This window comes from Coregonus lavaretus (genome assembly GCF_964263955.1).
Source record: "Coregonus lavaretus genome assembly, chromosome: 17".
Taxonomy (NCBI): domain Eukaryota; kingdom Metazoa; phylum Chordata; class Actinopteri; order Salmoniformes; family Salmonidae; genus Coregonus; species Coregonus lavaretus.
In genome coordinates, this window is record NC_140004.1 from 48078444 (window position 1) to 48090581 (window position 12138).

General features: G+C 48.9%; 1 protein-coding gene across 1 annotated transcript in view; it reads left to right on the forward strand.

Annotated features, from left to right (window-relative positions):
- ppil2 (peptidylprolyl isomerase (cyclophilin)-like 2) overlaps positions 1–6709 on the forward strand; it is a 36582-nt gene extending 29873 nt beyond the window's left edge. Inside the window, exons 17-20 of the mRNA XM_084180788.1 lie at positions 4261–4333; positions 6026–6088; positions 6227–6381; positions 6466–6709. Of these exons, the coding sequence (XP_084036914.1) occupies positions 4261–4333; positions 6026–6088; positions 6227–6381; positions 6466–6571 (397 nt within the window). The 3' untranslated portion in view covers positions 6572–6709. The remainder of the gene's footprint in view (positions 1–4260; positions 4334–6025; positions 6089–6226; positions 6382–6465) is intronic.
- The last annotated feature ends 5429 nt before the right edge of the window (positions 6710–12138 follow it).

Genomic DNA, 12138 nt, shown 5'->3' on the forward strand with positions numbered 1-12138 from the left:
TTCAAAATCCTGGGCATTAATATGGAGTTGGTCCCCCCCTTTGCTGCTATAACAGCCTCCACTCTTCTGGGAAGGCTTTCCACTAGATGTTGGAAACATTGCTGCGGGGACTTGCTTCCATTCAGCCACAAGAGCATTAGTGAGGTTGGTCACTGATGTTGGGCGATTAGGCCTGGCTCGCAGTCGGCGTTCCAATTCATCCCAAATGTGTTCGATGGGGTTTAGGTCAGGGTTCTGTGCAGGCCAGTCAAGTTCTTCCACACTGATCTCGACCAAGCATTTCTGTATGGACCTCGCTTTGTGCACGGGGGCATTGTCATGCTGAAACAGGAAAGGGCCTTCCCCAAACTGTTGCCACAAAGTTGGAAGGACAGAATCGTCTAGAATGTAATATTATGCTATAGCATTAAGATTTCCCTTCACTGGAACTAAGGGGCCTAGCCCGAACCATGAAAAACAGCCCCAGACCATTATTCCTCCTCCACCAAACTTTACAGTTGGCAATATGCATTGGGGCAGGTAGCTTTCTCCTGGCATCCGCCAAACCCAGATTTGTCGGTCGGACTGCCAGATGGTGAAGCGTGTTTCATCACTCCAGAGAACGCGTTTCCAGTGCTCCAGAGTCCAATGGCGGTGAGCTTTACACCACTCCAGCCGACGCTTGGCATTGTGCAATGGTCCCTTCTCTCTGCCCTTCTCTCTCTCTCTCCCTCCCTCCATCTCATGCTCTGGTTATCTGACTGACTGGTTATCTCATGCTCTGGTTTGGTTAACCATTTAACAAACTATTTAGCAGTCTTATGGCTTGGGGGTAGAAGCTGTTCAGGGTCCTGTTGGTTCCAGACTTGGTGCATCGGTACCGCTTGCCGTACGTGATGTACTGGGCCGTACGCACTACCTTCTGTAGCGCCTTACAGTCGGATGCCAAGCAGCTACCAACCACCTAACGTTAATGCCTCGGATAATGAGGTTAGAAAAACAGCTGAATGGTAGGTAGCTAGCTGGCTCAACTACAGGTACTCTTAAGCGTGAAATAACATTGGAAACAACTAACCACAGTTGCTAAAAGTTACCAGTAGCTACCCGCTAGCTACTGCCATACCAGGCGGTGATGCAACCAGTCAGGATGCTCTTAGTGATGCAGCTGGATAACTTTTTGAGAATCTGAGGACCCATGCCAAATATCCTGGGGGGTAAGAGGCATTGGGCTAGGGTTTATTATGGATCCCCATTAGTTCCTGCCAAGGCAGCAGCTACTCTTCATGGGGTTTATTATGGATCCCCGTTAGTTCCTGCCAAGGCAGCAGCTACTCTTCCTGGGGTTTATTATGGATCCCCGTTAGTTCCTGCCAAGGCAGCAGCTACTCTTCCTGGGGTTTATTATGGATCCCCGTTAGTTCCTGCCAAGGCAGCAGCTACTCTTCCTGGGGTTTATTATGGATCCCCATTAGTTCCTGCCAAGGCAGCAGCTACTCTTCCTGGGGTTTATTATGGATCCCTGTTAGTTCCTGCCAAGGCAGCAGCTACTCTTCCTGGGGTTTATTATGGATCCCCGTTAGTTCCTGCCAAGGCAGCAGCTACTCTTCCTGGGGTTTATTATGGATCCCTGTTAGTTCCTGCCAAGGCAGCAGCTACTCTTCCTGGGGTTTATTATGGATCCCCGTTAGTTCCTGCTAAGGCAGCAGCTACTCTTCCTGGGGTTTATTATGGATCCCTGTTAGTTCCTGCCAAGGCAGCAGCTACTCTTCCTGGGGTTTATTATGGATCCCCGTTAGTTCCTGCCAAGGCAGCAGCTACTCTTCCTGGGGTTTATTATGGATCCCCATTAGTTCCTGCCAAGGCAGCAGCTACTCTTCCTGGGGTTTATTATGGATCCCCATTAGTTCCTGCCAAGGCAGCAGCTACTCTTCCTGGGGTTTATTATGGATCCCCATTAGTTCCTGCCACGGCAGCAGATACTCTTCCTGGGGTCCATTTAACATTTAAGGGAGTTGTATACAACAACAAAAATATTACAATGAACAAAAATATAAACGCAACATGTAAAGTGGTGGTCCGATATTTCTCAATTTTTGTTCAACTTTTCTTTTGCATCCCTGTTAGTGAGCATTTCTCATTTGCCAAGATAATCCATCCACCTGACAGGTGTGGCATATCAAGAAGCTGATTAAACAGCATGATCATTACACAGGTGCACCTTGTGCTGGGGACAATAGCTCTGTAGCTCTGTAGCTCAGCTGGTAGAGCACGGCGCTTGTAACGCCAAGGTAGTGGGTTCGATCCCCGGGACCACCCATACACAAAAATGTATGCACGCATGACTGTAAGTGGTTTTGGATAAAAGTGTGCTAAATGTGCAGTTTTGTCACAACACAGTTAATGTTAATTTCTCCTACCATAAGCCGCCTCGAACGTCGTTTTAAAAGTGTCTGCTAAATGACTTAAATGTAAATATCCAGCAACTTCACACAGCCATTGAAGAGGAGTGGGACAACATTCCACAGGCCACAATCAACAGCCTGATCAACTCTATGTGAAGGAGATGTGTCACGCTGCATGAGGCAAATGGTGACACCAGATACTGACTGGTTTTCTGATCCACGCCCCTACTTTTTTTTTTTTTTTATGGTATCTGTGACCAACAGATGCATATCTGTATTCCCAGTCATGTGAAATCCATAGATTACGGCCTCATTAATTTCAATTCACTGATTTCCTTATATCAACTGTAAATCTTTGAAAATTGTTGCGTTTTATATTTTAGTTCAGTATATGACAATACATTTCATAACGCTTTTCACAACACATTGTTCCCTCAGGCCACTACTCTACCACCACACACACTACCGGTCAAAAGTTTTAGAACACCTACTCATTCAAGGGTTTTTCTGTATTTGTACTATTTTCCATTCCATGTGACTACCTCATGAAGCTGGTTGAGAGAATGGCAAGAGTGTGCAAAGCTGTCAAGGCAAAGGGTGGCTACTTTGAAGAATCTCAAATATATTTTGATTTATTTAACACTTTTTTTTGGTTACTACATGATTCCATATGTGTTATTTCATAGTTTTGATGTCTTCACTATTATTCTACAATGTAGAAAATAGTACAAATCAAGAAAAACCCTTGAATGAGTAGGTGTTTTCTTAAACTTTTGACCGGTAGTGGATATACAATACAAAATCCATGTGTACGTGTGTGTTAGCATGTGTATGTGTAGTGATGTGGACACAGGAACTTTACTTTCATGTAGTTCACGATCAGCTCCTTTGTCTTGCTCACGTTGAGGGAGAGGAGGTTGTTTCCCTGGTACCACACTGCCAGGTCTCTGACGAGCTCCCTATAGGCTGTCTCATTGTCATTGGTGATCAGGCCTACCACCGTTGTGTCATCAGCAAACTTAATGATGGTGTTGGAGTCGTGCCTGGCCATGCAGTCGTGGGTGAACAGGGAGTACAGGAGGGGACTAAGCACGCATCCCTGAGGGGCCCCGTGTTGAGGATCAGCGTGGCAGATGTGTTGTTGCCTACCCTTTCCACCTGGGGGCGGCCCGTCAGGAAGTCCAGGATCCAGTTGCAGAGGGAGGTGTTCAGTCCCAGGGTCCTTAGCTTAGTGATGAGCTTTGAGGGCACTATGGTGTTGAACGCTGAGCTGTAGTCAATTAACAGCATTCTCACGTAGGTGTTCCTCTTGTCCAGGTGGGAAAGGGCAGTGTGGAGTGCAATAGAGATTGCGTCATCTGTGGATCTGTTGGGGTGGTATGCAAATTGGAGTGGGTCCAGGGTGTCTGGGATGATGGTGCTGATGTGAGCCATGACCAGCCTTTCAAAGCATTTCATGGCTACATATGTGAGTGCTATGGGGCGATAGTCATTTTGACAGGTTACCTTGGCATTGTTGGGCACAGGGACCATGGTGGTCTGCTTGAAACATGTAGATATTTCAGACTGGGTCAGATGGAGGTTGAAAATGTCAGTGAAGACACTTGCCAGCTGGTCAGATGCTCTGAGTACACGTCCTGGTAATCCGTCTGGCCCTGTGGCCTTGGGAATGTTGACCTGTTTTAAAGGTCTTACTCACATCGGCTACGGAGAGCGTGATCACACAGTCGTCAGGGCCTTCTGAATGTTGACCTGTTTAATGTTGACCTGTTTAATGTTGACCTGTTTAATGTTGTATAGAAAGGAAGCTTTCTGTGTGTGTGTGTGTGTGTGTGTGTGTGTGGTAGTTTTGAAGACGTGTTGCCTTGTTTCTTCCCAGGGTGGTAGGAGGCTTCGAGGCTCTGACAGCCATGGAGAACATAGAGGCTGATCCTAAAACAGATAAACCCAGGGTACACACACACACACACACACACACACACACACACCAGGGTTTCCGTTAGGAGACTGTCGGCGCCGGACATTTGACCAGCAGCATTTTACATTTAATTAACCGGACCCATATGCATCTTCCGAGAGGAGTGCGTAACACCATATGCATTGGGTGCGTGACCTGATTAGGGCGTCCACCCCATGGTGCTCAGAAAGACAGAAATCACATTTACAATATGGTCATTCAAATTAACAGAACATGCAAGTGGAGGACGCAATGACGTGGTCCTTCTTACCCTATTCTGATGTGCACTTTGAAGATGTTAAAATAACTGTCCACGTTTACTCTTCCTCAGCCAACAGGACCAGTACCTAACAGCCAAATCACTAGCCTGTGTCAATCTACTATCTGCCGGAGTAGAAAAGTTGACCTATTCTATTGGTCAGCTTGTTGAGAAAGAAATAGCCTATTCCAAACAGACAGTTGTGAGATGATAGATCCCAGATTCATACAACCAGTAGGCCTAGGCGACATTAAAAAATACAAATTTAAAAAGCAATGAGTCTGATGCCACAGATCAGAACGTTTAGCTTAAAACGTTGATTAACTATTTATTTCTACACATTACAAGCACCGCAAGCAGTAGGCCCAACGAGAATGTTCGTTCCATAATGTAATTAACGGGAAAACACCTTCTCTCGGACAATGGGCCAGCGCCAATTTTATTTATCGGCTTTTCTATCTTTTTTTTTATGGTCCAAAAGCCAGCTATTACGGGCTAACGGAAACCCTGACACACCCACTGGATGGAGCAGAGAAGTACAACAGAGAAAGATCCCTTGTTTTAGCTCCTTCCTCTCCTTCCTGTCTGTTAGCAGTAGTGATCCCCTGTTCATACCTGTTACCCTTCCTGTCTGTTAGCAGTAGTGATCCCCTGTTCATACCTGTTACCCTTCCTGTCTGTTAGCAGTAGTGATCCCCTGTTCATACCTGTTACCCTTCCTGTCTGTTAGCAGTAGTGATCCCCTGTTCATACCCGTTACCCTTCCTCTCCTTCCTGTCTGTTAGCAGTAGTGATCCCCTGTTCATACCTGTTACCCTTCCTCTCCTTCCTGTCTGTTAGCAGTAGTGATCCCCTGTTCATACCTGTTACCCTTCCTGTCTGTTAGCAGTAGTGATCCCCTGTTCATACCTGTTACCCTTCCTCTCCTTCCTGTCTGTTAGCAGTAGTGATCCCCTGTTCATACCTGTTACCCTTCCTGTCTGTTAGCAGTAGTGATCCCCTGTTCATACCTGTTACCCTTCCTCTCCTTCCTGTCTGTTAGCAGTAGTGATCCCCTGTTCATACCTGTTACCCTTCCTGTCTGTTAGCAGTAGTGATCCCCTGTTCATACCCGTTACCCTTCCTCTCCTTCCTGTCTGTTAGCAGTAGTGATCCCCTGTTCATACCTGTTACCCTTCCTCTCCTTCCTGTCTGTTAGCTGTTGTGATCCCCTGTTCATACCTGTTACCCTTCTTCTCCTTCCTGTCTGTTAGCAGTAGTGATCCCCTGTTCATACCTGTTACCTGATGACTCACTTTAGTAGAAACAGACTCCCAGAACTCAGCTAGAACTGACTGAAGCCTCCAGCTCCCACTAACCCATCAGGGGCTTAAACTATACTCACTCTCTTCTCTCTTCTCTCTTCTCTTTTTCTGTCTCAATCTCCAGTCTGAGATCAAGCTGCTGAGTGCCACTGTGTTCGTGGACCCTTATGAAGAGGCAGATGCCCAGGTTGGTGTGTTTGTTTGGTCTATGATCCAGTAAGATGTTGTCAGTTAGCTGCTTTATGCTCCTGACATGTTTAAACACAACATACAATCAAGAGAGCTGAGTTTCTGATGAGCACTGAGATTGTTGGGGTGTGTGTAGATTGCAGCGGAGCGCCACAGGGAGGTAGAGAAGCAGGAGGAGGAGAGAGCTCAGACCAGTGGGTCTCAGAAGAAGACTAAAGCAGATCAGGCCCCCAAGACCTTCAAGGCTGGAATAGGAAAATACATCAACCCTGCTACCAGCACCACAACCACGTGAGGCAACGCACACACACACACACACACACGCACGCACGCACACGCACACGCCATTAACCCCATCCTGTGTTGTGTGTGTAGGAAGCGTCCAGCAGTAGAGGACAGTGGACCGTCTACCAGTGGAGTGACCAGCGGAGCCAAGAAGGCCAAAGGAAAGACTGGCTTTGGAGACTTCAGCTCCTGGTAGCTCCGTGGACACACACACATCCCCTTGGACTAGCTCATGGACACTCTGACTGGATCCCAAATGGCACCCTATTCCCTATATAGTGCACTACTTTTGGAAATAGGCTGCCATTTTTGATGCAGCCCCCAAATACCCTGATAAAATTATCCCCCTGGCCCCACCCCCCCTGGCCCTACCCCTCACCCCCCACCCCCCCTGGCCCTACCCCCCCTGGCCCTACCCCCCACCCCCCCTGGCACTACCCCCCCTGGCCCTACCCCCTCACCCCCCCTGGCCCTACCCCCCACCCCCCCTGGCCCTACCCCCCCTGGCCCTACCCCCCACCCCCCCTGGCACTACCCCCCCTGGCCCTACCCCCTCACCCCCCCTGGCCCTACCCCCCACCCCCCCTGGCCCTACCCCCTCACCCCCCCTGGCCCTACCCCCCACCCCCCCTGGCCCTACCCCTCACCCCCCCTGGCCCTACCCCTCACCCCCCCTGGCCCTACCCCTCACCCCCCCTGGCCCTACCCCTCACCCCCCCTGGCCCTACCCCTCACCCCCCCTGGCCCTATCCCTCACCCCCTGGCATTCTCTTCTCTTGGACATTTTCTTTTTCTTTTCTGAGTCGTGAATTATACAAAATGTTGTCTTTGACTTAGTATGATATCATCAAATAATGTTGGCTTTCTAATGATGCATTTGTTTTTTTTAATTTGTGTTTTAATAAATTCAAGTTACTTTTTCCAGTATTTTTTAAATTTTTTATTATAGTTTTACAATTTGCACAAACTCTTATTTTTCATCTGTTTCAAATCAAATCACATTTTTTATTGCCACATGCGCCGAATACAACGTGTAGACAATACAGTGGAATGCTGACTTACAAGCCCTTAATCAACAATGCAGTTTTCTAAAGAAAAAATAAAATAAAAAAGTGTTAAGTAAAAAATAAAAGCAAATAACTAAAGAGCAGTAAAATAAAATAACAGTAGGGAGGCTACAGTGAAGGGAAAAAAGTATTTGATCCCCTGCTGATTTTGTAAGTTTGCCCACTGACAAAGAAATATCAGTCTATAATTTTAATGGTAGGTTTATTTGAACAGTGAGAGACAGAATAACAACAACAAAATCCAGAAAAACGCATGTCAAAAATGTTATAAATCGATTTGCATTTTAATGAGGGAAGTAAGTATTTGACCCCCTCTCAATCAGAAAGATTTCTGGCTCCCAGGTGTCTTTTATACAGGTAACGAGCTGAGATTAGGAGCACACTCTTAAAGGGAGTGCTCCTAATCTCAGTTTGTTACCTGTGTAAAAGACACCTGTCCACAGAAGCAATCAATCAATCAGATTCCAAACTCTCCACCATGGCCAAGACCAAAGAGCTGTCCAAGGATGTCAGGGACAAGATTGTAGACCTATACAAGGCTGGAATGGGCTACAAGACCATCGCCAAGCAGCTTGGTGAGAAGGTGACAACAGTTGGTGCGATTATTCGCAAATGGAAGAAACACAAAATAACTGTCAATCTCCCTCGGCCTGGGGCTCCATGCAAGATCTCACCTCGTGGAGTTGCAATGATCATGAGAACGGTGAGGAATCAGCCCAGAACTACACGGGAGGATCTTGTAATGATCTCAAGGCAGCTGGGACCATAGTCACCAAGAAAACAATTGGTAACACACTACGCTGTGAAGGACTGAAATCATGCAGCGCCCGCAAGGTCCCCCTGCTCAAGAAAGCACATATACAGGGCAGTCTGAAGTTTGCCAATGAACATCTGAATGATTCAGAGGAGAACTGGGTGAAAGTGTTGTGGTCAGATGAGACCAAAATCGAGCTCTTTGGCATCAACTCAACTCGCCGTGTTTGGAGGAGGAGGAATGCTGCCTATGACCCCAAGAACACCATCCCCATCGTCAAACGTGGAGGTGGAAACATTATGCTTTGGGGGTGTTTTTCTGCTAAGGGGACAGGACAACTTCACCGCATCAAAGGGACGATGGATGGGGCCATGTACCGTCAAATCTTGGGTGAGAACCTCCTTCCCTCAACCAGGGCATTGAAAATGGGTCGTGGATGGGTATTCCAGCATGACAATGACCCAAAACACACGGCCAAGGCAACAAAGGAGTGGCTCAAGAAGAAGCACATTAAGGTCCTGGAGTGGCCTAGCCAGTCTCCAGACCTTAATCCCACCGGCTAGTCTTTTTAGGTTTAGTTGTTGTCAATTTGCAGTGTACAAATTATTATAAATATGCTCTGGCCAACCGATCATCCGCTCTGACACAGTTTGGTCTGCTATGGTGCTGGACACAGCACACCAAATATTTCAGGCTAAATATGAAGTCATCAACCAGTTCTGCTGCTGGGTCGTCATGGTTATTTATAGAACAGAGGCCTGAAATCCAACTGATGTATTTTTAAAACAGTCCAGTTCTGTCATGGTCTGATTGTTGGTCAGACGGTACAGACAGCATTACTGAATAGCCTTTGTCTGGAGACAACCAAATAAAGGCTGAGAGCACTTCTCACAACATGCTGCTGAAGCTTTGAAGGGCTTGTATTTGGTTATGAATTAATGCTGTCCGTGTCAAGTGGGAGATTTGAAGACTTGGGGGTGGTACTAAGCGAACATATGGAATTGTTTTAAGATGGTCATACCATGGATCATTTAGCTATTTGATTAGGAATTTTAGGACCGCGTTAGGTATAAAAAAATATATAGAATTTGGCCTTTACCACCACAGTTTTTTTTGGACACATATTTAACCCCTTATATCTTTTTTGATTTTATTTGCCGCAAAACTACCTCTATACTTCCATCCGTTTGTATGGGTTACCTTCAGATGAGTCCCGTGACACCATCGTGTTTCCCGAGAGTCTCCCCTTTCCATAGTGAGGACAGATGAGTCCCGTGACACCATCGTGTTTCCTGAGAGTCTCCCCTTTCCATAGTGAGGACAGATGAGTCCCGTGACACCATCGTGTTTCCTGAGAGTCTCCCCTTTCCATAGTGAGGACAGATGAGTCCCGTGACACCATCGTGTTTCCTGAGAGTCTCCCCTTTCCATAGTGAGGACAGATGAGTCCCGTGACACCATGGTGTTTCCTGAGAGTCTCCCCTTTCCATAGTGAGGACAGATGAGTCCCGTGACACCATGGTGTTTCCTGAGAGTCTCCCCTTTCCATAGTGAGGACAGATGAGTCCCGTGACACCATGGTGTTTCCTGAGAGTCTCCCCTTTCCATAGTGAGGACAGATGAGTCCCGTGACACCATGGTGTTTCCTGAGTCTCCCCTTTCCATAGTGAGGACAGATGAGTCCCGGGACACCATGGTGTTTCCTGAGTCTCCCCTTTCCATAGTGAGGACAGATGAGTCCCGGGACACCATCGTGTTTCCTGAGTCTCCCCTTTCCATAGTGAGGACAGATGAGTCCCGTGACACCATCGTGTTTCCTGAGTCTCCCCTTTCCATAGTGAGGACAGATGAGTCCCGGGACACCATGGTGTTTCCTGAGTCTCCCCTTTCCATAGTGAGGACAGATGAGTCCCGTGACACCATGGTGTTTCCTGAGAGTCTCCCCTTTCCATAGTGAGGACGCTACAGACAGCTGGCACGTCAGCGTTAGACTTCATATGAGTCCTGTGACACTTGAGGGTCGTATTCCAAAACTGTTTGAGCGCTACAGACGTTTTCATGAGAACCCCAATGTAGCTCGGCCACCTTCCACCACAGATGCGGAAGGCCAACCTAAGCGGATGTGGTGGATTTGAGACGCAGCCCATGTAAAAAAAAACTTTAGTTTAAACTGACGGATTTTGATGGGGATTTTTGTATTATGTTACTGAGATTGACGCACGGGTGCATCAATAGACTCTTAAGGATTAATCGTATTAATAATGACAACTGGTATCCAAACACATGCAGGGCAGCCAGCCCTTAGTCAGGCAGGGCAGCCAGCCCTTAGACAGGCAGGGCAGCCAGCCCTTAGTCAGGCAGGGCAGCCAGCCCTTAGACAGGCAGGGCAGCCAGCCCTTAGACAGGCAGGGCAGCCAGCCCTTAGACAGGCAGGGCAGCCAGCCCTTAGACAGGCAGGGCAGCCAGCCCTTAGACAGGCAGGGCAGCCAGCCCTTAGACAGGCAGGGCAGCCAGCCCTTAGACAGGCAGGGCAGCCAGCCCTTAGTCAGGCAGGGCAGCCAGCCCTTAGACAGGCAGGGCAGCCAGCCCTTAGTCAGGCAGGGCAGCCAGCCCTTAGTCAGGCAGGGCAGCCAGCCCTTAGTCAGGCAGGGCAGCCAGCCCTTAGTCAGGCAGGGCAGCCAGCCCTTAGACAGGCAGGGCAGCCAGCCCTTAGACAGGCAGGGCAGCCAGCCCTTAGACAGGCAGGGCAGCCAGCCCTTAGACAGGCAGGGCAGCCAGCCCTTAGACAGGCAGGGCAGCCAGCCCTTAGACAGGCAGGGCAGCCAGCCCTTAGACAGGCAGGGTAGCCAGCCCTTAGTCAGGCAGGGCAGCCAGCCCTTAGTCTGGCAGGGCAGGGTAGCCAGCCCTTAGTCAGGCAGGGCAGCCAGCCCTTAGTCAGGCAGGGCAGGGTAGCCAGCCCTTAGTCAGGCAGGGCAGGGTAGCCAGCCCTTAGTCAGGCAGGGCAGCCAGCCCTTAGACAGGCAGGGCAGCCAGCCCTTAGACAGGCAGGGTAACTTCATCACGTATTGGTCGTTTTACGGGTGGCGGTGCGAGGAGGAGTTCCCTGTCAGTGTCCTGTGTTATTATGTAACCAGCTCTGTGTCACGATGTTACCTCTGACCCTCTGTCTCTGGTGTGACCTCTGACCCTCCGTCTCTGGTCTGACCTCTGACCCTCAGTCTCTGGTCTGACCTCTGACCCTCAGTCTCTGGTCTGACCTCTGACCCTCCGTCTCTGGTCTGACCTCTGACCCTCAGTCTCTGGTCTGACCTCTGACCCTCAGTCTCTGGTGTGACCTCTGACCCTCCGTCTCTGGTGTGACCTCTGACCCTCAGTCTCTGGTCTGACCTCTGACCCTCCGTCTCTGGTCTGACCTCTGACCCTCCGTCTCTGGTCTGACCTCTGACCCTCCGTCTCTGGTCTGACCTCTGACCCTCAGTCTCTGGTCTGACCTCTGACCCTCCGTCTCTGGTCTGACCTCTGACCCTCCGTCTCTGGTGTTACCTCTGACCCACAGGGATGTTCTGAAAGAACAAACTGAACTGTAACACACACAAACACACACACACACACACACACCTGTAATGAGATGCTTTGTCATGACTTGTCAAGAGGCACAGGTGGCGCAGCTCAGTTCCCACCTGTCCTGGTCTTTCTGCTGTGTCATCAACATAAGGCACATGGCTCCTAAATGAGACAACAGCTCAGTCCTGAAAAGCTGAGTAGCTGGTATAGGGTGACCGACACAGGAACTAATCGTTGGCCATTGATAGACATTTTCATGGCCAGAAGGAATTCATTGTGTGTGTGTGTGTGTGTGACAGCTGCATGGTCTGAGTTGAGCTGGTTCAGGCATAGCCCTGCTGACAGAGGGAGCGTTCCAGCCCTACGGGTAACTACAGT